The following is a 22,583-nucleotide window of genomic DNA, read 5'->3' as shown; positions in this document are numbered from 1 at the left end:
GTAAGCACATACAGTAAGCTAGCTGTATGAGATCCTGTCCTGATATTACCATTTCCAACATTCCTGGGCCCAAACTAACTCTGTCTCAGGCTGATCTTGAACTCAGGAATCTGCCTGCCTTTGTATTTTTCTGACAAGCTGGCTCACAGTGGAACATTCATATTGCATCCTTTATTTTTGCATCCTTACATTTATATTTTTCATACTTGAGAAATTATATATTCTTGAACTCATGTTTTTAGAGTTCTTTCCCACAGCCTTAAGGGTTATCCTGAAGTTCTTAGCATTTACCATTTTGCTGAGACACTAGCCACACCCTTGCTTCCTGGTCTTGTGGCATCTCTGATGATCATAGAATCATAACCTTGGAAGAGAGGACAGTCCTCAAAGGAAGACATGAAAATATGCATATTATACAAACAAGCCTTATGCCACAGAAACCATCAACACTCATGGAGGCCCATGCCCAGCTGGCTTTGCTCCAGTGGCAGGAACCATGTCATGTTGTCCTTTACATGACCAAACATGTTTTGGGAATCTAATCCTTGCCCACATTCACAGTATAGTCAACACTTTTTTTTTCCTGGTATCCAGATGCTTTGGTTATTCTTTAGATATGACTTTGCTGTTGTTTCTTGTCCTTCCTATTCTTCTGAGAGCTTCCTTGGAGACTTCCTAGTCATTATCCCAGTATGTTCAGGCTAATTATCTTCAACTGTAATTCATAAACAAGAAAAGATTGGAAACCTAAGATAGGGTTTCAGCAGTCAGCATCAAACTCACTCTGCCTCATAGTGTGTTTCTTCTTGATGTTTGCTCATGTGGCAGAATGGATTAGCCACCTTTAGAAGAAGACTAACTTAAGACTTAAAAGAACTCACCTCTCAGTCTTTTTAGCACTTCTGATAAGGTTTCAATATGTGAACTTCGAGCAGAAACAAACATTCAGACTATGTGAGAGGTCACCAAAAGGCATTCTAGAAAACAAAAATTTGAGCCGGGCGTGGTGGCGCACGCCTGTAATCTCAGCACTTGGGAGGCAGAGGCAGGTGGATTTCTGAGTTCGAGGCCAGCCTGGTCTACAGAGTGAGTTCCAGGACTACACAAAGAAACCCTGTCTCGAAAAATCAAAAAAAGAAAACAAAAAAAAAAAAAAAAAAAAAAAAAAAAAAAAGAAAACAAAAAATTTGGTATCTCAGTTTGTTGATATATATTCTCTTTTCTGTCATGCACTAGAAGGACAAACTGACAAATATACATGCATTAGATAGATTTAAAATATAAAAAAACCTGAGTGTTCAACAATACAGGTTAAGCAATCCATCCTATACAACCAGAAAAAATTAGGAGTAAGACCATGAAAATTAATGCTTATCATTATCAGACTAATAATTTTTAAAAGTTATTAGGTACTGAATTTAGGCTGTACACCTTCCTAAATGCTTAGGAAGCTAAATGTTCTATTAGCTTAATTAACCAACCCTTACTATACAGTCTTTTAGTCAAAATCCATGATCCACCCCCACTTTAAAGATAGGGAAATTGAGGTTCAAAATTTACCTCATAACATGCCTAAGGATAGATAACTAGTATGTAGAAGTAGAATTTAAACTAAGACAATTTAGCCCTAAAGTTCTTGCCCCATGTATCATTCACTAGGTATCTCTGTAACTTTTAGGGGAGGGGAATCAAAATGCTTTTGCTTCACCATGAAATGTGTTAGAGATAACCAAACAAATTTTGACAAAGCCAGATGGCTGGCAAAATGAAAGTGTTTCTTTTCAGAGATTAACAATAACCTGCAGGGTAGAGTTGTGTTTAAAGTACTATATATAGAGAAATAGCTACCAAATGAGGCTGTATCAGAAGAGTGTTCCCTCTTATGAGTTTACTACCGGGAGGAGGCAGAATGGAATACTTGGTATATTTGTTACTACCCATTGCTGTGTAATAGACCATGGCCAAGAGCAGTTTATGGAGGAAGTTTATTTTGGCCTACATTCCAGGGTATAAGAGTCCATTATGTCAGGGAAGTATGGCAGCAGGAGCAGGAAGCTGACAGATCACTATTGTTACCTTAAACAAAGAGCAGAGAGTTAACTGGAAGTAGGCAATGCTATATATTCTCAAAGTCCACCCCAGCAAGGCTGTACCTACTAAACTTCCCCAACAGGACCTCCAACTGGAGATCAAGTGTTCAAATACCTGAGGAGGGCATCTCATTTAATTACCTCAAATACCTTAATGTTGATAGTAGTTGTCACTGATGAGAGGAATCAAGGGCAATCTTTCTTTAACTTAATTCTTCAGATTGTGCTCATGGTAAACACTATGATGCTTTAAAACTTTATTTGAACAATATTTTATTGTGAACCATACATTACTTCTGCATATTCTGACACAAATAAGTGATTATAAGATGGTTGGGAGGGACTCATTTACCAGCTGCCCAAAGTCACCAGACTGCCTTTGTAGTGAAGATAGAGGATCAAGAAGGCTTTTGGAACATTTGATTGTTTTCAAAATCTAAATTATTTAGTAATTGCTGTTAAATTTTATACATATATCTTCCAAAGTAAGCTATACACTTTTAATTCTCTAAGATTTTTCTAGATAATCTATTATCTAATTTATAAGTAAAACTTCTTCCCAAATTCTTAAAATCATAATATTTATATAAAATCTACCCTAAACTGAATGAGCTGTTTAAAATAATAAGTAATTTCTTAGATAACATGGAAATGAGTCCTACGTAAATATAAACTAAAATATTGAAAATTACGGAATACCATTTATAGTATAATCTAGTCTTAGTTATCAATATAAAAAATGTAGTAGTGTATAAAGGGCTTGTTTTGAGACTGTTGTCTTCCCTGCACAAAGTTACCTACCTGTTTTAGCTCAAGTGACCATAACAAATACTATAGAGTAGGTGGCTGAAATAGTAGTTTATCTGTTTGCTTACAGTATAGAGGTCTGGAGGTCCAAGGTAAGGTCTCTGCTGACTCCTTTCCTAGTGAGAGCACTCTTCACCAGTGTTAGCTTCTTTGTGTTCACATAGAGGAGATCTTTGACTCATTTGGTCTCAGAACACAGCTACAGCCACAAGTTAGGAGTCAACCCTTTGACTTCACTGAGTCTGAATTCCTGAAGACCTTGTCTCTAGAAACAGTGGTGTTGGGGTTAGGGTTTCAGTATTTGAATTGCTTTGACTAAACCCTTGGCAGTATCCTCCCAAAGTCTATGTTTAATTGATTTTATTGTGGATGGGACTGTTTTCATGCTCATGAACATCTTTAAGGTACTTGTTGCCATGTATCGTGGAGATTTTATCTTAATTTAAACTATGAATTTCTTTTTAGACACAAAATCGAATGAAACTAATGGCTGACAACTATGAGGATGACCACTTCAGATCCTCCCGTTCCAATCAGACGAACCATAAACCCTCCCCAGACCAGGTAAGACCGTGCTTGAGTGTTTCCTCTTTTGGAAAAGAACACTTATATCCACGTATGTTGTGGTAACATATTGCAGATTCTAGGTTATAAATTAGAAGAATCTTAGCCTTTCCTCAAATAATTTCAATATAGGAAGTTCATGATTCTGAACATCTAAAAAGCATATGCTTCAATTATTTATAAGAATTATTATTAAGTAATTGCCTTGAGATGAGAAAAAACTGAACGAGTCCTCCTTTTCTTATTAAGGAATTGGTTCCTTTTTAGGAAAGCAAGACTCTGCTCAAGTGTAGGCATGGCTCAGAACAGAAATTAATTCTTGTTGAATTACAAAGTATTTAGTCTCTGAACATCATCTGTTTAAAGATACAGCTGCAGGCTGGGATTTCCTTCAGTGGTCAGTAGCTTATCTAGTATGTACAAGGCCCTAACTTGAATATCCAGGACCACAAAACAATTAAATTTTTTTGAATAGTGTGATAGATGAAATTTAGTTTCTTCCCTTCATTTCCTGGTATACCCTTTCAGCATGACATTCTCAAGAGGTATTGCTTTCAGCTTGCTACTATTGCAAAAGGACATTCATGTAATTGAAGATAATCATACTCAATTGGGAATTTTTGAATGGAATAAAAAAAAAACCTCCCAAGATCTTGAATGTGATCAATCCTGATTCATTGGGATTGGGCAAATTATTTCATATCTCTGTGCCCAAATCAGTTTCAACATCTCTGTCACACCCAATCCTAAAATTTATAAAAGTGCAAAACTAAGGGAAAAATAATAGCCAAGTAATTACAACCATATTACTGCAAAGTCACAGAAAACTCCTCTGATAAACATCTCCACCAAGTGACAACTGGGGCATTGTCTTAGAAGAAGCCATAGAAACATATAAATGAAAGCAGCAATTGGTATCCAACTGTTATTCTAAGTGTCAGAAGGAATGGCCCTATAAGATGGCTTTTAGTAAGGCAGCTAGGGCACACCTAGTACTTGAGAAGGAAAACAGAATCAGCCTTATATCAAATGGAGAACCATCTGCCTGGTGTCCCCCACCTAGAGACCACAGTTCTGCCTGCTTCCTGCTACTGAATTAAGACTGTCTAGCTTCTGCATGAAACGTGTCAGATCTTTTCCTTGTAATAGGTTCGGATATGAGGTAGAGATGACAGGATGTGGGAAGGGCAAACAGAGATGGAGCAATGCCACAAGCAGATCCTACAGAAAAGCTCTGACCTGAGAATATTACAGCAGCTCAGGAAAGGAAAGAGTAGACATGGGCCATAAACTCATTACTAATTTGTAGTTTAGGGAGCTGGAGCCTAATGTACAAACTGCCAGAAACTTCTTTTCTGCTACATTATACTTATGTCTTTGTTTTAATACTAACCGACTCTTTTTCATTCCCATGCTGCCCTGGGGCATTGTTCCCTTGTCATCTCTCCCCATAGGATGAGGAGGAGGGTATATGGGCATAGCCAATCAGATGCTCTTAGTTCAGCCATTTTGTTCAGAACGGTGAGAAACAGCTTTCCTTAATTACGGAAATGATTTTCGCTTGTTTTCATGTTTCTTTCTCCGTGATCACCTTCATTCACGTCTTCTCTGTACAGTCATGAACTCCCCAGTGTGCTTTCTGCTCCTTTATTTTCACATGACTCTTGTGTGGATTGCTGTGCTTTTGACATAGTGGGGTTTGGGGTTTGTGTCTTTTTTTCTTTTTGTGTTTTATTAGTCACATTTATAATTTCTTTCTGTACATTTTTGACAACTTCCAGGGCATAACTGATGATTTTATTTATAAATCATCCTATCTCTGATTTTACAATATACTGTTTAATAACTCTCTACAAATGGATGGTATTGAGGGATGGACAGACAGTTATATTGCTATTATTAGCCTATGTTTAAAATATACTTTATGATAATTATAAATATACAGTCTGAATTATATTTGTTTTTAAAAAACTGTGCTGTGAACTATACCTTCTCATGTTCCTACCTGCTCATAGAGAATACACTGAATTCTGAGGGCCAGTCCCAGGATCTACCTGGGACTTTGACATTACTTTTAAAATGTCAATAAAGAAAAGGAACAAAGGAATAAAGAAGGAGGATTTTCTTTTTAGGAAAAAAAATTGTTTTAAATTTCTTTCTTACAATGCTGCCATGTTCAGCAGCTTCCAGGGCACTGTCTTGTTTCTCCTTTACAGGCCGTTTGGCTGGAAACACAGCACAGCTGTGGCTGTATCTTCCTTTGATCTGATGCCCTTGAGGTTTGTCTAAGGAAATAAGTTTCTTGGAAAGTGATAATTGTGACTACTAAACTCACACTTACTGGTCCTTGCATCCGCTGGACACACTGCCATGCTTTTGTTGACCTCACTCCTTTGGAGTCCATTCTCCCTGAAACGTCTGTGTCTTGATGTTAAACTGCTTTAAAAATGCAAACATATCAACCTCTGAATATTGAACACAGCCAAAAATGATAAAAGGTAAGTTGTTCAGCGGCCAGGTTTCTGTGTGACTTTCAGCAGCAGGTGGGAAATGCACAGGAAGGGAAACGTATAGTAGCAACCAGAAAGCGTGTGGCACATCAGAGAAAGCTAAAACTCAGAGGAAATCTGTGTCCTGATGCTCATCTGCGCGCTGCAGAGGTGTGTATTGTTACCGTGAGGCATGGAGGGACCACACTGTAGCTATAGTTAGCAAACATTTGTAAATCAATGATTCTGCCTTCTCCGGCTTTTTGGCAGGACAAGGTAGCTTCTTGGCTTATGGAAAGCAGGAAGTATGTTCCTCACATACACAAATCATTTCATTCACAGCCCTTTTTCTAGTCAATGATAAGAAACGTATTTGGAAAATAAAGTTACCAGTAATTTTACCAGGAGATTGAAAAATAAACAAGTTATCTCGTGTCCTGGGTCTGGAGTGTACAATTCACGTCTGCTGCTCTGATGGAGCAAGGCCTACACCAAGCTCCTAAGGCGCTAAACCTTTCCTCCCTGTGTTCTTGCCTGACCTGCGCCTGCTGCTGTCAGTGGCTCTCATGACGCCGTTGGAGCTCGCTGGCTGGAACTGTTACAATACAGTGCTTCATACTTTCTACACTCTGCCACACACTTTATATGGTAAAATATTTTACCTAAGAAAAAAACACTAATAAAGGCTGGGGTTGTGGTGTGTACCTGTAATGCCAGCACTTAGAAATCTGAAACCAAAAGATTGTAAATTCAAGGCCATCTTGGGCTACACAGCAAGAACCTGTCTCAAAAACAAAATCAAGAATTGTATGAGCAATCCCTAAAGCACTGCAGAAGTCTTGGCTTCGTTCTTTCCTGTATTTATTTCTTCGTTGTCTCTACAGAGAATGGATTTTTCTTAACAAAATTTTGAATTTGAAATTTATATTTTCCTACCAACTTAAGAACTTAATGTTTGGTCTAAAGCGTTTTATAAGCCACCACTCACTGGCAAAGCTTGAGTCTAAATCAGAAACCATAAATAATGAGTTGGGAGGAGCTGAAAGCTCTGAGCTGGGCCAGGCTGGGGGCTGCAGAGCCTGAGGTGCCAAGTGCAGGCGTTCGTTCGAGCAGTCTGCTGAGTCCTTACAGGAGCACCTGCTGGCTGGTGTGCTCTCTTCACTTTGGCTTCCTCTCTTAAGAGATAGTGGTGTAAAAAGTAGAGGCATTGTGAGAGCACCTAGACTACACAGCCTGATCTAGACATCGCCACCTAACTCTGTGGCCCAGGGCAAGTAAGGTCACCTCTCTGTAGCAGTTTCTTTATCTAGTACGTGAGTTTCTGTCAGTGCTTTGTGTTATATAGGATGCCATCAGCAATTTCTTACATCCCTAAGCACTGTTCTTTGTGCAATGCTATTACTGTTTTGTTGGTGTTGAACTCATTAATTTCAATCTCATTCTGAAAAGAATAAGTTTTCAGTGATTGTTAGTTATTATTATTGGAAATACCATCATCTCCGTATGTTATTTTTATTTCAGAGGTAAAACTGTAGCACTGGGGAGACTTGGAAGTTGTGACTCAGGGATCCCAGGCATTTCTGTGTTCTAGGACAAGTGACTAGTAGCTGTTGTTAAGTGCTAACCAAGATACATTTTATTACTGAAAGTTTGATATCATATATGTTAAGGAATATTTTTCTTTAGGAAAACAACTTGCAGGCCAGCAAGATTGTTCAATGGGTAAAAGCATGACAACCTGAATTCTATCTCCATATCCCCACATATATCAGAGGGAGAAAACTAACTCCAAACACACACACACACACACACACACGGACACGCACATGCACACACAGACATTCACACAAATAATAATAATAATAATAATAATAATAATAATAATGACACTTTGAATTTTGTTAAGTGATTTCCTCTAAAGTATACATAGTCAATGGCATTTTCTATAAACGAATACATTCATCAGTAGCAATAGCATGTTTGCCAACATAGAACTCCAAACAGTAGTACAGATCTGACCATGTTGGCCACCCCAGTGAGAGCACCAGAACAAAGACAGGCTAGTTTTATATCAACTCAGTACAAGCTAGGGTCATCAGAGAAAAAGGAGCCTCAACTTAGAAGATGCCTATGCAAGATTGAATTGTAAGGCATTTTCTTCAGTAGTGATCAGTGTGGTGCCGGGTGGCACCCTTATGTTGGTGGTCTCAATTCTATGAAAGCAGACTGAGCAAGCCATCAAGCAGCATCATTACCAACCCCCTGGCCTCTGCATCAGCTCCTACCTCCGGGTTCCTTCCCTGTTTTAGTTCCTGTCCTGACTTCTCTCAGTGATGAAGAGTGATGTGTAAGTATAAGCCAAATCAACCCTTTGCTCCTCAACTTGCTATTGGTCAAGGTGTTTCATCACATCACCAGAAACCTTAACAAAGACAGAAGATGTTCTATCTAAATTAGCTTGTTCATCTGTTCTTTATCCTTTCACTTTATGTACTGGGTGGTTTGGTGTGTCAGCTTGACACAGGCTGGAGTTATCACAGAGGAAGGAGCTTCAGTTGAGGAAATGCCTCCATGAGATCCAGCTGTAAGGCAATTTCTCAATTAGTGATTAGGGAGGAGGGCCCATTGTAGGTGGTGCCATCCCTGGGCTGGTAGCCTTGGGTTCTATAAGAAAGCAGGCTGAGCAAGCCAAGGGAAGCAAGCCAATAGGGAACATCCCTCCATGGCCTGTGCATCAGCTCCTGTTTCCTGACCTGCTTGAGTTCCAGTCCTGACTTCCTTTGGTGATGAACAGCAATGTGGGAGTGTAAGCTGAATAAACCCTTTCCTCCCCAACTTGCTTCTGTGTCATGGTGTTTGTGCAAGATTAGAAACCCTGACTAACACACTTTATCCTTTCTTCTTCTTCCTTGACAATAGAACATAGGAGCTATGAGTAAAGGGAGATTCATATGATTGCTTTTGCATTCCTCTTATCCAGAACAATGCCTGTTCACCCTTAGTTTAATAGTTGTATTTCACACAAATAAAATACATATAAAATATAAATATATACATATACATATCCTAAAGTTCACAAACTCCAGGGAAGCATTTCCATTGAAACCAAGAATACAGAAATGGCTTGGAACCGATGCACTGCTAATATCAGCAGCACTGTTATAAAGAGCAGAACTTCAGAGAAATGCAAGAGATGGGAGATGTAAAGGAAAGCTGCAAAGGATCCCCGACATCTGGCTCCTGGCATCCAACTCTAGAAGAGTGAATATAATTCAAAGATACATTCTGACTGTCACCTGAACATCTGTGGGCAAAAAAACCATATTCTCATATAACCTGTGACTCATAGCTGACAAGACTAGCCCCATGCTCTTCAGGGACTTTACCCTGAAGAAGTTGGCTTGTCTAAACTGATGTCAGGCCCCTCAAGTAAAGTAAGTCTTTATCATAGGACATAAAAGTTAGTATTACTATGTCTACCTTCAATGACTAAAGTGTAGAAATGGGGTTATATATGTTTCAGAAAAACAAAAGTTTTTAGAGCATGATTTGGAACACTGTGTTTCAGAACTTAGGATGAGAGATGATGCCAGTATTAGCACTGCTTTTGAAGCAAGTGCTTTAGACATTTCTTTGGGTCTGTTCTACTGGGGTGTCCACACTGTGTCTTAGGGTTATATTACTGCAATGAAACACCATGAGCAAAAGCAACTTGGGGAGGGGGAGTTATTTCATTCACGGTTTCATATAACAAACACCATCCTCCAAAGCAGTAAGGGCAGGAGCTCAAGCAGGGGTGCTACTCACTGGCTTGCTCCCCGTGGCTTGCTCAGCCTTTCTTATAGAACCAAGAACCACCATCCCAGGGGTGGCTCTACCTTTAATGAGCTGAGCCCTCCCACAAGAATCACTAATTAAGAAAATGTATTGCAGTCTTCTTACAACCTAATCTTATGGAGACATTTTATCAATTAAGGTTCCCTTCTGTGATGACTTTAGCCTCTGTCAAGCTGACATAAAACTAGCCAGTATGACATATACTGGTTGCAGTAGTGCTACAGTTTTTATGTCTTTAATCTTCAGAAAATCTGTCTGTAGAAGGGAAGTATTAAATAAGTCACCAGAACTGAGGAATGTCCAATCTTTTGGCTCCTCTTGGCTGCACTGTATAAAGAGTAATGCTCTTGAGCCACACATTAACTATAAGAAAGTAACAAAAGCTAACAGGATAGGAGTGCTATATGATTTTTGTGATATAAACTACTACAAATAATCAAAAAAATCATCACATGATAACACAAATTATATGGCACGTCATTCAGTCTTTTATAGTCATCAGGTCCCAAGTTTGTGATCTTTAATAAAGAAAATAAACATTTCTAATAAGCTTCGTTGCATTTTTTTTATTATGAAAGTAAAAATGTAACACTAGTTACTGGGACTAAATAAAGTAGAGTGAGCATGGAGACAAAGGAAGTATTAATATGGATTTAAGTGTGGACATTAGGGGAAAGAGATAGAAGATAGGGAATTCAAAAAGTTTTGGTCAGCTACATAATGAATTTGAGGCCAGCCTTAGCTGCCTCAGAATTACTCCCTCACCTTTAAAAAAATTTTTTTAATTTTGGTGGCTTTTGAAGTTATATTGGTTTTTTGGTTGGTTGGTTGGTTGGTTGGTTGGTTGGTTGGTTGGTTGGTTGGTTGGTTTGGTTTGGTTTTTTGTTTTTTTTTGGGGGGGGGGGAGTAGGTTTTGGTTTTTTCGAGACATGGTTTCTCTGTATAGCCCTGGCTGTCCTGGAACTCACTCTGTAGACCAGACTGGCCTTGAACTCAGAAATCCACCTCTCTCAGCCTCCCAAGTGCTGGGATTAAAGGCATGCACCACCACCACCCGACAAACAGAGATGGCAGCAGTAGGATCTAAGTTATATTGTTTAAAGAATTTAAAAGCTTAAGTCAAAATACTTTGGTATACTTTTTTAGCTACAAAATTTTTGACAAGTGTTTTGGGTCCCTCCTCCCCCGACCTTCCATCCCCAAACAAAATTAAGACGTATGTCACTCTGAACCTAAGCTAGTCCCAATACTCACTACTAAGCCTAGGCTAGCATCAAACTTAAGGCGAGCCTCTTATCTCAGCCTCCCCAGTGCTAGAACTACACATCTGGACTCCAAGCTTGGTTCATAAGGAGTTTGTTGGATTTGTTATATGTATATGTGTACAGGCTGATAGGATGAAAACATGGGTAAAGGGGGTCAAGAGAACCCTTATAATGTTGGGGTAAAGGAAATTCAGGTACATTCCCACTGTAAGCATAGTTTCTAATCTTAGGTTGTATAATCCAGTTGATTGACAGCCAATAGGAGTCAGCCAATAGGCTTCTTTGTCTTCCCCATCCCCTTAATTTTCTCTTTATAGCTTGTCTTGGTTTCTCCTTCTGGGACTTTAACTCCTTGTCTTGAGGTTGATGGCTGGCCTAAGTTCCATTTTCTGACACTATACGCTGAACCAGGGCTATAGAACCTGCCTGTCCTAAAATTAGAAGTCTCAATCTAAGCTAGGAGTCAGGGGACCATCATTTTATGAGAATTTAGTGGAAACAATGCCATTACTGGAAACATCAGACTTCAAAAAACAATAAGCATATACCAGATGAGTTGTACCTAATTTAGTACCAAATATAGAAGGATGTTTTGGCATCATAATATGCTTGAGACATTAATCTCAGTAAATTACTACAGTGTTAAGGCTGAACCTGACAGATTTGACTTAATCTTGGGAGACTGAAGGCCAAGGTGTCAGGTATGCATCATGTATACATCCATAGCAGCTTACCCTACTCTCACAGGCTCCCGTGCTCTGTCAGATATCAAAGGCCAAGTTTGTAAGAGCTGTTTCTAGCCTCTTAACTTTTGAGCTAAAGAATTAGATCCCTTGGGTTATAAAAAGAAATTTAAAAACATATTTTTAGTAGTATACTAAGAATATAGTAAAACAGGAGCAATTCCAAAAAAAGGAATCCAAGTAGATTAGAAGGAAAATATTACATGATTATATGTGATTAAATGAGCAGTTCCTGGGAGAAAAGACAGTAAAGCAAAGCAAACATAAGTGTAGGCCAGAGCTACTGGTGCGCTCGCTCAGAGACCGGCTCACCGTGGAGCCTAGGCCCAGCTGCAAGCACTGCCGCCATGGCTGTTGTTTGTGACCGTTCTCCGTGTCCATAGGAACAGTATACAGCTGGAGAAGTATATTCCAGGTCTTCTAATGTCCCCTAACTTATTTGTAATGACTGCCAAGGTCACCCTGTGTCTTCATTACCACATAGAAGGCAAACGGCTTTCCTAATAGGAATCTCAAAGCTGAGACTGACACTCCCTATCGCTCTAGCTTTTGAAGCTGTTGTTAAAAGTTCAGTCAGTCTTTTGATGTCAGGTTCCCTTCCACACTGGTTACTGTACACATGTGTTTACAAAGTTTCTGGCTTATCAGATAAAGTAGAGATCAAAACCCTCATAACCAACAAGAAAATTAAAATCTGATCTGCTACATCAAGTTTCCAAGGCACCATGGTTTTTAACCTATATTTCTTGTGGGCCAGGGCTTCAAGAAGAAACCCCAGATAGTTGCTTTTTAGTTTTTATGTTATCATTTAAAGAAGTGGGTTTCATTTTGGCATTTGTCTACATATACATCATCATCCTTTGGGTTTTTTTCATCCCTCTCCACTAGTGTCCTTCCCATGGATAATACCTACCAGTCTTCCTGGCTCATGTTCTGCCCCTAAATGCCCCGCCCCTGCTCCCAGCCCTGGTACTTTGATCTTGTGTTCATTCCATTGCCCTCTCTTGTTCCCTCTCCTTGTCCTTAAAATCTCTTCCTTCTCTCTGATGGCCCCCATCTTGTTTTCATGGTCTACACATACTGTGCACACACGCACATAATATAAATATAAATCGAGAGTCTGCGGGTTAAAGAAAATGTGCTGTTTGTTTTTCTGACTTATTTTGCTTAACATAATGCGAGTTCAAACCATTTTCCTGCAAATGTGTGGCGTCATCTTTTAAGCTAAGATTCTAAGTGTACACAGATCACATTTCCTTTATTCACTCATCTGTTGAGAGAGTCCTAGCTGGTTCCACTTCCTGGCTTTTATAAATAGTGAAGCCATGAATATGGATCTACAAGCAGTAGTAGTTCTATTGACTCATGAGTAGCCTTCGTACTGACTTCCATAATGGCTGCACCAGTTTGCATTGCCGTCAACACTGGCTAAGGATCCCTTTCTCCCCACATCCTTACCAGGATTTCTTGTCATTTGTCTTTTTAAAACCTCTTTTTACTGATGGAATTGATTCTTAAAGCAGTTTTCATTTTCATTTCCCTAATAGCTAAGGATATTGAACTCTTCAAATATTTATGGGCCTTTTGTATTTCACCTTGTTGCCCCCTGGTTGATTTTATGATTTAAGGTTTGTTTAGTTTTTGCAGCTTTTATTTACCTATTGGATGTGTACTTGGCAAAGATTTGTTCCATTCACTAAGCTGTCTGTCTTCACATAGTTTGTTTCATAATTTGTTTTACTGTACAAAAGCATTTTCATTTCATATCATCCCACTTCTCAGCTCCTGAAATTATTTCTTGTGTTCAGAGGCCTTTCAGAAACTCCTTGCTACACCTGTATTTTTATCATCATCATCATTATCATCAGTCATTTTATTTACATTTCAAATGATATCCCTGGTCTCAATTACCCCTCCACAACCCTCCGTCCCAGCTCCCTTGCCCCCTTCTCCTTTGCTTTTATGAGGGTGCTCCTCCACCCATTCACCCACTCCCACCTCACCCCTCTAGCATCCCCTATGCTGGGATATCAAGCCTCCCTCCCTCCCATTGATGTCAGATAAGGCCAGCCTCTGATACATATTACATATGTATCTGGAGTCATAGATCCCTCCATGTATACTCTCTGGTTGCTGGTTTACTCTCTTGGAGCTCTGGGCCAGGCTCCTGTCAGCAAGCACTTCCTGGCATCAGGAATGGTATGGGGGTTTGGTGTCTGTACATGTGGTGGATCCCTAGGTGGGGCGGTCTCTGGATGAGTTTTCCTTCAGACTCTTACATTTTTTGTCCCCGTCTTTCCCTTGGACAGGAACATTTCTGGGTTAACAATTTTTATATGGGTGGGTGGCCCCATCCATCCCTCTACTAGGAGAGTGCGCCTGTATACTGGAGGTGATCTCTACGGGTTCTTTCTCCCCTTTGTTGCATTTTTCCACTAAAGTCATCCCCACTGGGTCCTGGGAGCCTCTTGCTCCTTGGCATCTGGGAATTTCTAGTGGCTACCCCCATTTATCATCCCCCACTGCTATATATTCTATTTGATTTTCTGACCCTCTGTACTTCTCTCCTGTCCCTTCCAATACCTGATCCTGTCCCCTTCCTTTTTCCCCTCCCCCTCCTCTCTCTCTCCCAGGTCCTTCCTTCTCTGTACCTCCTGTGATTATTTTGTTCCTCCTTCTGTGTAGAATTGAAGTATCCACACTTTGGTCTTCCATTTGAAATTTTCTATACTTGTAGCAGTTTGAAAATTAAATCTGTACAGTATTAGCTTTGCCAATCTATGAGCACAGACAGTCTTTCCACCTTGCTGTGTCTTCAGTTCCTCAGTCCACGTCTCCAGGAGACAATAAAGAAAGAGGCTTCAGCATTCCTCCTAGATGTTCCTCTCCTCTCTGTCAGACGTGACCTGGGCTGTATGAACCACTGCGGGGCTTTTTGTGTATGAGAAAACACACGGTAGCTTTTGCAGCAGGAAGATAGAAAATAAGAGAGAAAAAGAATTGCCGCTGATCTTAATACAATCTCAGTTATTTTGCTGTATCACTGACCAGTGGTGCTTTTTTCATAAGACGTGCCATTGTGTGATATATGTACAATAATGCACCTACACTTCCAACTTTTTTCTCTAATGAAAGACTACATCTTATCTTAGCTTCTCTTACAAGGTATGTATATAGTTCTCATGGTGTTTGGCCTGGTGTTGAAGAATGAGCTTTGCTTTGAGACCTGCACTGGCTCCTCAGCCCCTGCAAGTCACTGCAACTGCTACAAGTCACTTAGCATCTTTAAGCATTACAGCCTCTGTGCCAAGTCATAATAAAACATGTGTGCTATCCTAGAGAGGCCTGAGAGGGAAGGGCCGGCTCTTCCGGGAGGCGAGAAATGCAAAGGAAACTCAGTGGGGGAGGAAATAGGAACTGTAGGGAGGGGCAAAGGAGAGCAAAGTGTGAGGCGTACATGTAAACGTGCGGAGTTGGAACCCATTGCTTTGTAAACTAACCTAAAATTAATGAAAGAATGACTACATCTTACAGTGAGGGATATTGTGAGGATTAAATGTCCTCACTTATTCCATGCATGTTACCCTTCTCCAGGAACCCAGGGAGTGCGCAGTAAGAGCAGTAAGTATAGCATTGGTGGTGGTAGTGGTGGTGGTTATATAGCTGTCGAATGGTCCTTGTCTGTCTCCTGTGTCCTATTATAAAATGCATTCTTCAGATCACCCATAAAACTAGGCCTGGTAACCAGTTTTTTTTTTCATCACTAAAACGTAATCATAAAAGTGAAAATCTTTCTGAGCCTCTGATGACTCCCTAGAGAGCTCAACACTAGCTCAGCAACGCCATTGTTTTGTCCTTGAGGTACTGTGGTAGGTTAGCTACAGACATTAGGCCCTGCCCAGTTACCTCCAAGAAGCACCCAACAATAGACAGATTTTTTTCCCTCCACTTCTGGAGTTTTCTAACTAAAGAAAATATTTATGCAATAGCAACAAGTCATTAAAAATGTTATCACTTCTCTATACTGTGGTTCACAGATACACCCTGCATTCTTATGGTTTCCTCTGTGTGATTTAAGAGGAGGGGGGAGTCCTTTACCTTATTTGACTTACTTCTTAGACAGAAGCAATAATGTCTAAGTGTCATTGACGTATATGCACTCAGATCCATGGGTTCATATCATGATGAGGAGTATTCAACTAATGAAGCATGCATCTTCTCTTCCTGATATTTATGATTTGGGCATTTTCCTAAACAACCAGATATCCTCAGGATTATGTGCAGTGAGACCCTTCACATCTTACCTGTTTTTCATAGTCATCTGAAAATATGGAGCCCCACCAAACTCACAAATTCTTACTGAATGAAAATATTAGCAGTTTGTAATGTATCTCAATGGCCCTGGATTCAATGCTGTCACTCACACACACACACACACACACACACACACACACACACACACACACACACACACACACAGTCTGCATGTATTTTGCTTACTTTTATCCACTGTTTTCAATATTCTTGTTTCTCCCCACACCCTAAAAAGTTACTCTCTAATCTGATACCACATACATATAAGTGCCCTAGGTGACCCATCTAATACTTATTACCTTTTCTAGCATATTATGTATTAAGTTCAGTACCCAGCTCTTCAGGTTATCATCCTATACAACTCCTTTTGGATACTAGTTTTGAAAGACAGGTCTATACTTGCTATCCTGCGACATTATTTTATTAGGTGATGCAGTGGAGGGCTCTTGTTGACTCCTGTCTTTTCTGGGCCCTTCAATAGCAGTTCTGTTACAGTAGGCCTCTGTGGCACTACTTCTGTTAACTTGTCCTTGACTCCCCACAATTATTTTTTAATACATCTACTCTGGTAGGATTCTTAGGTATTTATGGTTAAATGAACATTTTCTTGGACCCAGAACTGTATCATCAACCAAAACTGAAGAGCCCTTCTCCTGTGATCTATCTCCCTCTTCCTAATGCTAGGATAAGACCGAGTCTCCAGCTGGGTCTGGCAGTTAGTGTTTCTGGCATAAATTAAATGAGCAGAGCTGATTGAGGTGTAGCTGGACGGCATCACTGCTTTCCCATTATGCCAAGAGATCAAAGCAGTGTACAAATAGAGGCTTAGTCTAGAAAATATTCAAAACAGATGGCTCATTCTTTCAGTGAAAATTCAGATTTTAAGGCAAAACACTAGTTAACAAGAGTTCATTGAAAGATGGTCAACTGTGGCTGTTTCTTCCTAGATTTCAGGATGGGAATCACAAACTTTTAGTATAAGGAGGTAGTTGGCAAACTTAGAATGGTCTTTAGCTGCTTTTCCTGTGACTATGAAGTAAGTTATTCAGATTTTGCATTTGACACTCTGGATTTCAAATGAAAACATCTTAAATTTGCTCATCATTTTGTTGGTTGGTCACTATTTTAAAATCTAGCATTCATATTGTTCTATCCTCCTGGGATGGAATCCGGGTGTTTAGCACTATATGCCATGTTTTAACAAGTTAAAAGCACATTCTGCGCACTCCTTTGCTGTTTACACCTGAGTCCTCAGTTTAACATAGAATTTCAGTTAGTGTATGTGGCTTAAAACTTTCATTATTTTGTTTTAAAACTGATTAGAGTAAGAAATAAAATTAATCCATAAATATTTTCTGGACATACCCTGTGTTCCTATGATATGCCAGATTCATGGGGAGTAAATAAATGTTTTGAGACCATTAAACACTACAGAACAGATTTTCTACAACAACAAAAATTTTACAAATTGCCATAGGAAACCTCTGTAGAGACTCAGTGGTTAAAATGGACTACGATATTTGAGCTAACTCTTAAAGCAGCAGCAGACATCTGCCAGACAGACTGACCTTACCCAAGTCAGGGACAGCAAAGGCATAGAAGCATAAAAGACGCTTAGTGCCTTTTCTACACAGGTTCACTGTAGACAGTGCTGTGCAACACATGCCAAAATATGCTAACAAGAGAGAGCACTAAACATTCATTTATTTTAAATTTTATTTTTATGTTGTGTCTGTCAGTATTTTGCCTACATGTATACATTGTATGTGCATTGTGCCATAGGAGGGCAGAAAAAGGCATCAAACCCGGGCACTTGAGTTAAAAGAGTTGTGAGCCTCCATGTGGGTGCTGGAAACTGAACTCAGGTTCTCTGGAAAAGTGGCAAATGCTCTTAACCACTGAGCTTTCTGTCCAGCCCCAGGAAACATGCATTATTTTTGTTTTCTGGGATACTTCTTCTTACTTGGCTAGCAGAGTCAAATTATCACTGAGGGCTGCAATTATCCACAGCCTTGCCTTGGGCTCGATCATCCAGTTTACACTACAGTTAATGCTAGGCTTCTAAGTTCCATGAGGTCCTATTTATTAATTGTTGATCTTAGGGCCAGTGCTATTGGTCTTCTGTTCAGAAAGTCTTTTCCTGTGCCAATAAGTTCAAGGCTGTACCCCCACATTCTCTTCAGTCAGGTTTGATGTATCTAATTTTAATTTGAGGGTTTTTTTTATCCTTTGGACTTGAGTTTGTACATAGTGTATAGGTCTATTTGGATTCCTTTGCTGCAGCCATCCAGTCTGACCAGTACTGTTTGTTGAAGAGCCTGTCTCTTTTCTACTATTTCTGGCCTTATTATTTAAAAAACAATCAGATGTCCATATTTATGTCTGGGTCTTCTATTAATTACATTAAACAACATGTCTAATCTGTACCAATACCATTCAGTTTTTATTACTATACCTCCGTAATACACCGTGAAATTGGGGATGGCAATACCCACAGCAGTTCCTTTATTATTCAGAATTGTTTTAGCTATCCTGGGGTTTTTGGTTTTGGTTTTGGTTTGGGGGGGGGGGCTTTTTTGTTGTTTTGTTTTGTTTTGTTTTTTAACATCTGAAAGATTTATTTATTTAATGTGAGTACACTGTAGCTGTCTTCAGACACACCAGAAGAGGGCATCAGATCACATTGTAGATGGCTGTAAGCCACTCTGTGGTTGCTGGGAATTGAACTCAGGACCTCTAGAAGAGCAGTCAGTGCTCTTAACCACTGAGGCATCTCCCCAGCCCTTGCGGTTTCATATGAACCTAAAAATTACCCTTCCAAGATCTATGAAGAATTGTGTTAGAATTTTGATGGTTATTACACTGAATCTGTAGCTTGCTTTTGGTAAGATGGTCGTTTTTACCGTATTAATCCTACCAATGCATGAAGAAGGATGGTCGTTCCATCTTTTAATATCCTTCTCAATTTCTTTGTTCAATGACTTGAAGTTTTACTTTACAAACTCATTAGTATTTTGATAATTCAACTGTATCATGATTTTATTTATTGGTAAAGATTGTAGTACTTCAGACATTTCTTTTTATGACTGTTGCCAAATCTAAATCTTCTTGTAGTCATTATTACTGCTGAAAACAGTAATAATACCTTTTACAAATAGATATTTTAAAATAATTATTAACTAATTGATGAAAAGTTATAAGAATTTCTTCTCTAATGTTAGTTTTCTCTGTTGTCTGAGATTGAACTGTTATAAGAATTTGCAATTTTCTTAAGATTTTTTTATTCTGCAGCCGGGCATGGTGGTGCACGCCTGTAATCCCAGCACTTGGGAGACAGAGGCAGGCGGATTTCTGAGTTCAAGGACAGCCTGGTCTACAGAGTGAGTTCCAGGACAGCCAGGACTACACAGAGAAACCCTGTCTTGAAAAACCAAAAAAAAAAAAAAAAAAAAAAAAGATTTTTTTTTATTCTTGTGTATATGGGTGTTTTGTCTGCATATATATTTGTGCACAAATATCCACAGCAGCTGGAAGAATCTCAAATCCATTGAAACTGGAATTAGATAGTTGTAAACTGCTATGTTGGTGCTGAGAATTAAAACAGGGACCTCTGGAAGGGCAGCCAAGACTCTTAGTCATTTACCTGTCTCTCCAGCATATGAACTTACAAATATTTTCTAAAGTTTCTAAATAGTAAATGCTTTACACTTTACAAATCCCATATTATCTGCTTCTCTGTCATAGTGTTTAAACACTATGTATTTATAAACACATATAAGCAATTGAGTGTGGCTATAAATTAATAAAACTTGGTGGACTCTAAAATTGGTTTTTATGTAGTTTCTGTGTATCACAAAATATTCTTTAGATTTTTCTTTTTGACAATTGGAAATGACAAAATAAAAAGAATACTTGGACTTGGGCAGTACAAGCCTATAATCCCAACATTTGCAAGGCTCAGGCATAGGGCTCCTGAGTTTGAAGTCAACCTGGGCTACTTAGGAAGGAACAACCTGTGTCCAAAAGAAAAATATATAAAGCATCCTTAACTCAGAACCATACAGAAACAGGCAGCAGAGCTAAATGTGGTCCGCAAACTAATTTTCCAGTTCCTGGTTTCCTCTGCTCCTTTTCCAGTCCCTGGTTCATCTGAGCACTGGGGTTTATTTTACATGTACTTGAACCCTCACAGAACAGCTATGAGCATTCCCATTGTATAGGTAATGAACCCTAGCTGATAATTATTGTGGAAGTTAACAAAGCAGAGGTTCTCTTTGCCAGTGTTGTAGGCCTCTCTACTAGAGTATAGCAGGTTCTAGAATTCAGCCAGTCCATCTGTCTCCAAAACTTGAGCTTATCTTCAGAAATAGCATTATATTGCTTAGCTATTCTGTACTGTTTCACAATGTACTGAAGATTTTGTAGCATATAACCTAGGTGGCACAGACAGCACCTTACACACATTTGTTTTCCCTTTGTCCCTCTCTCTCTTCCTCCCTCCCTCTACACCCAAACCCCATGTCAGAGGGCAGCCTCTGAAACCGGATACCCAGTGATTAGTGCATGATGTCACCAAGCAAGGGCTGCCTGCTTCTGACCACTGTATTTAAATAACCATTTCTAACCATAGCCACAATGACCATGCTGCTTGCCCTAAAGAATGTAGAATACTTTGCTAGGCAGAGCACACCTAGAATTCTAGCACTTAGGAGTTTGGGACAGGAAGATTGCAAGTTCAAGGCTACCCTAGACAACATAGGGAGACTCTGGAGAGATAAACAGACAGACACACACTATTATTACTTGTGTTTAACAGGCTGTGAGTTGCTGGATTCCACATCAGCTGTTGCTATAGCAGTGTCCAAAGTAAGTGCAGCTCTGTTCTGTCTGTTTTGTCTGTTTTGTAACCAGGCCTTTATATGTATACCAGGCTGGCAGTCTTAGTCTCAGTTTCAGTGCCCAGAGTGCTAGGATTACAGGTGTCAGTGACCACACCAATCCAAATCAGTTCTTGGTTAAACTCATAGGTTACAAAGCATCATCTAAGTTCCTTCAATTCCAGGATAGCTAATAAAATGTCATGAATATAGTAATTGACGGGGAGCACACAAGATTAAACTGCCAAGCAAACAGCTGTGCTTTCCAGAGCTGCAAGTTGTCGTGACTCTAGGACCTCCCAGCATACAGCAGAGGCTCCTGCTGACAACAGCCCAGTCTCAGCCACTCAGATTCTATTCCCTGGGCTGGTAGTGAATGCGTATGTTTTTAGAAACACATGAACCTTGTTTTAGTTCTCGTTCACAGAAATGTGTGAGTGGTGAGACAGCATATTAACCAAATCTGGAGAAGTTGAAACCATTCATGTATACCACTTATATAACCCTGAACTCAAGATGTTTGAAGGAAACCCATCTCCTTAGAATGGCTTTAGCAGTTCTTTGAAAGGATGCATATTTGAGATGTCTAATTGTTTATTAGCTGGACATATAACAGAAGCCTATCAGCCCTAATTCTTGGTAAAATGGACAAGGCAGAGAGGCTTGACCCTGTGGATGACCCAAGTACAGTTTGCTATCTCTCTGTCAGGCATAGAATCTCTTAAAGCATATAGCTGCTGATGCCCACAGGGCAGCCTAAGATAGACTCCCAGGGCTGCCAGAACAGCACAGAGGATAATGAATATTGCTGCCAGTCCTAAGGACCTGAGTTTAATAAAGTCTACCATGCTATAAAAAAGAGGACAGAGTCCTGCAAGTTGTTCTCTAACCTCCACATTCATCACCTGGCACATTCCCAACCCTAAAGACATCTCACACACACACACACACACACACACACACAACATTTTTTATTGAATTTTTTTATGAACTTCACATCATGCAGAGCAAACCCCTCTCATCCTCCTGTCCCTTTGTACCCACTCTCTGCCTTTGCAACCTCCCCAAAAGAAAAAAAAAAAAGTCTATTGTGGAAGCTGTCTCGTGTTTTTGTATTATGTCACAGTGTGTCCTACAGTATACTCTTTGTCCACATTTTGCAATGAGTCATTGACCTGGTTTGAGGTCTCTGACTTCTGCTACTCTATCAGTACTGGATCCTCTGCCAGACTTCCTGTTGTTTTGTGTCATGGGGATCCTGCCGCTTTGGATCTGTAGGACCAGCACCTTCATGCATTCCAGCAGCTCACAGATGGTGTAGATGTTGGGGATGATCTAGGCCTGGGTGGAGGATGAGCTGATGAGCCCACCAGCTCTCCCTGGCACCTGACTGGGGTCATTTCAGGCTTGCCCTACCTACCTGTGTTATGTGGCACCAGGCTGGGACTAAGCAGGGCCATTTCTGCTGTGCTGCCCACGTGAGGTTCAGAGCCAGTTCTCCTGCTCCCATGACCTTGACAAGGTTGGAGGTGGCAGTTCTGCCTGTTGGAGGTGGCAAGGTGGCTCCCTTGTCTACACCACTGCATAGCATTCAACC

At 39.9% G+C, this 22,583-nt stretch overlaps 1 protein-coding gene across 4 annotated transcripts in view; it reads left to right on the top strand.

The window, feature by feature from the left end:
* Erc1 (ELKS/RAB6-interacting/CAST family member 1) overlaps nt 1–22,583 on the top strand; it is a 296,730-nt gene that overhangs the window by 245,552 nt on the left and 28,595 nt on the right. For 2 of the 4 annotated variants that reach the window (XM_052174714.1, XM_052174712.1), the window contains 2 exons: nt 3,363–3,461; nt 4,916–4,976. In XM_052174714.1, coding sequence (XP_052030674.1) covers nt 3,363–3,461; nt 4,916–4,942 — 126 coding nt within the window. In that variant the 3' untranslated portion in view covers nt 4,943–4,976. Of the gene's footprint in view, nt 1–3,362; nt 3,462–4,915; nt 4,977–22,583 lie in introns of those variants that run through there. The other 2 variants (XM_052174710.1, XM_052174709.1) reach the window with 1 other exon arrangement.

Source organism: Apodemus sylvaticus, chromosome 2 (assembly GCF_947179515.1).
Source record: "Apodemus sylvaticus chromosome 2, mApoSyl1.1, whole genome shotgun sequence".
Lineage (NCBI taxonomy): Eukaryota > Metazoa > Chordata > Mammalia > Rodentia > Muridae > Apodemus > Apodemus sylvaticus.
Note: the sequence above shows the minus strand (reverse complement) of the source record. Positions and strands in the feature narration are given on the sequence as shown.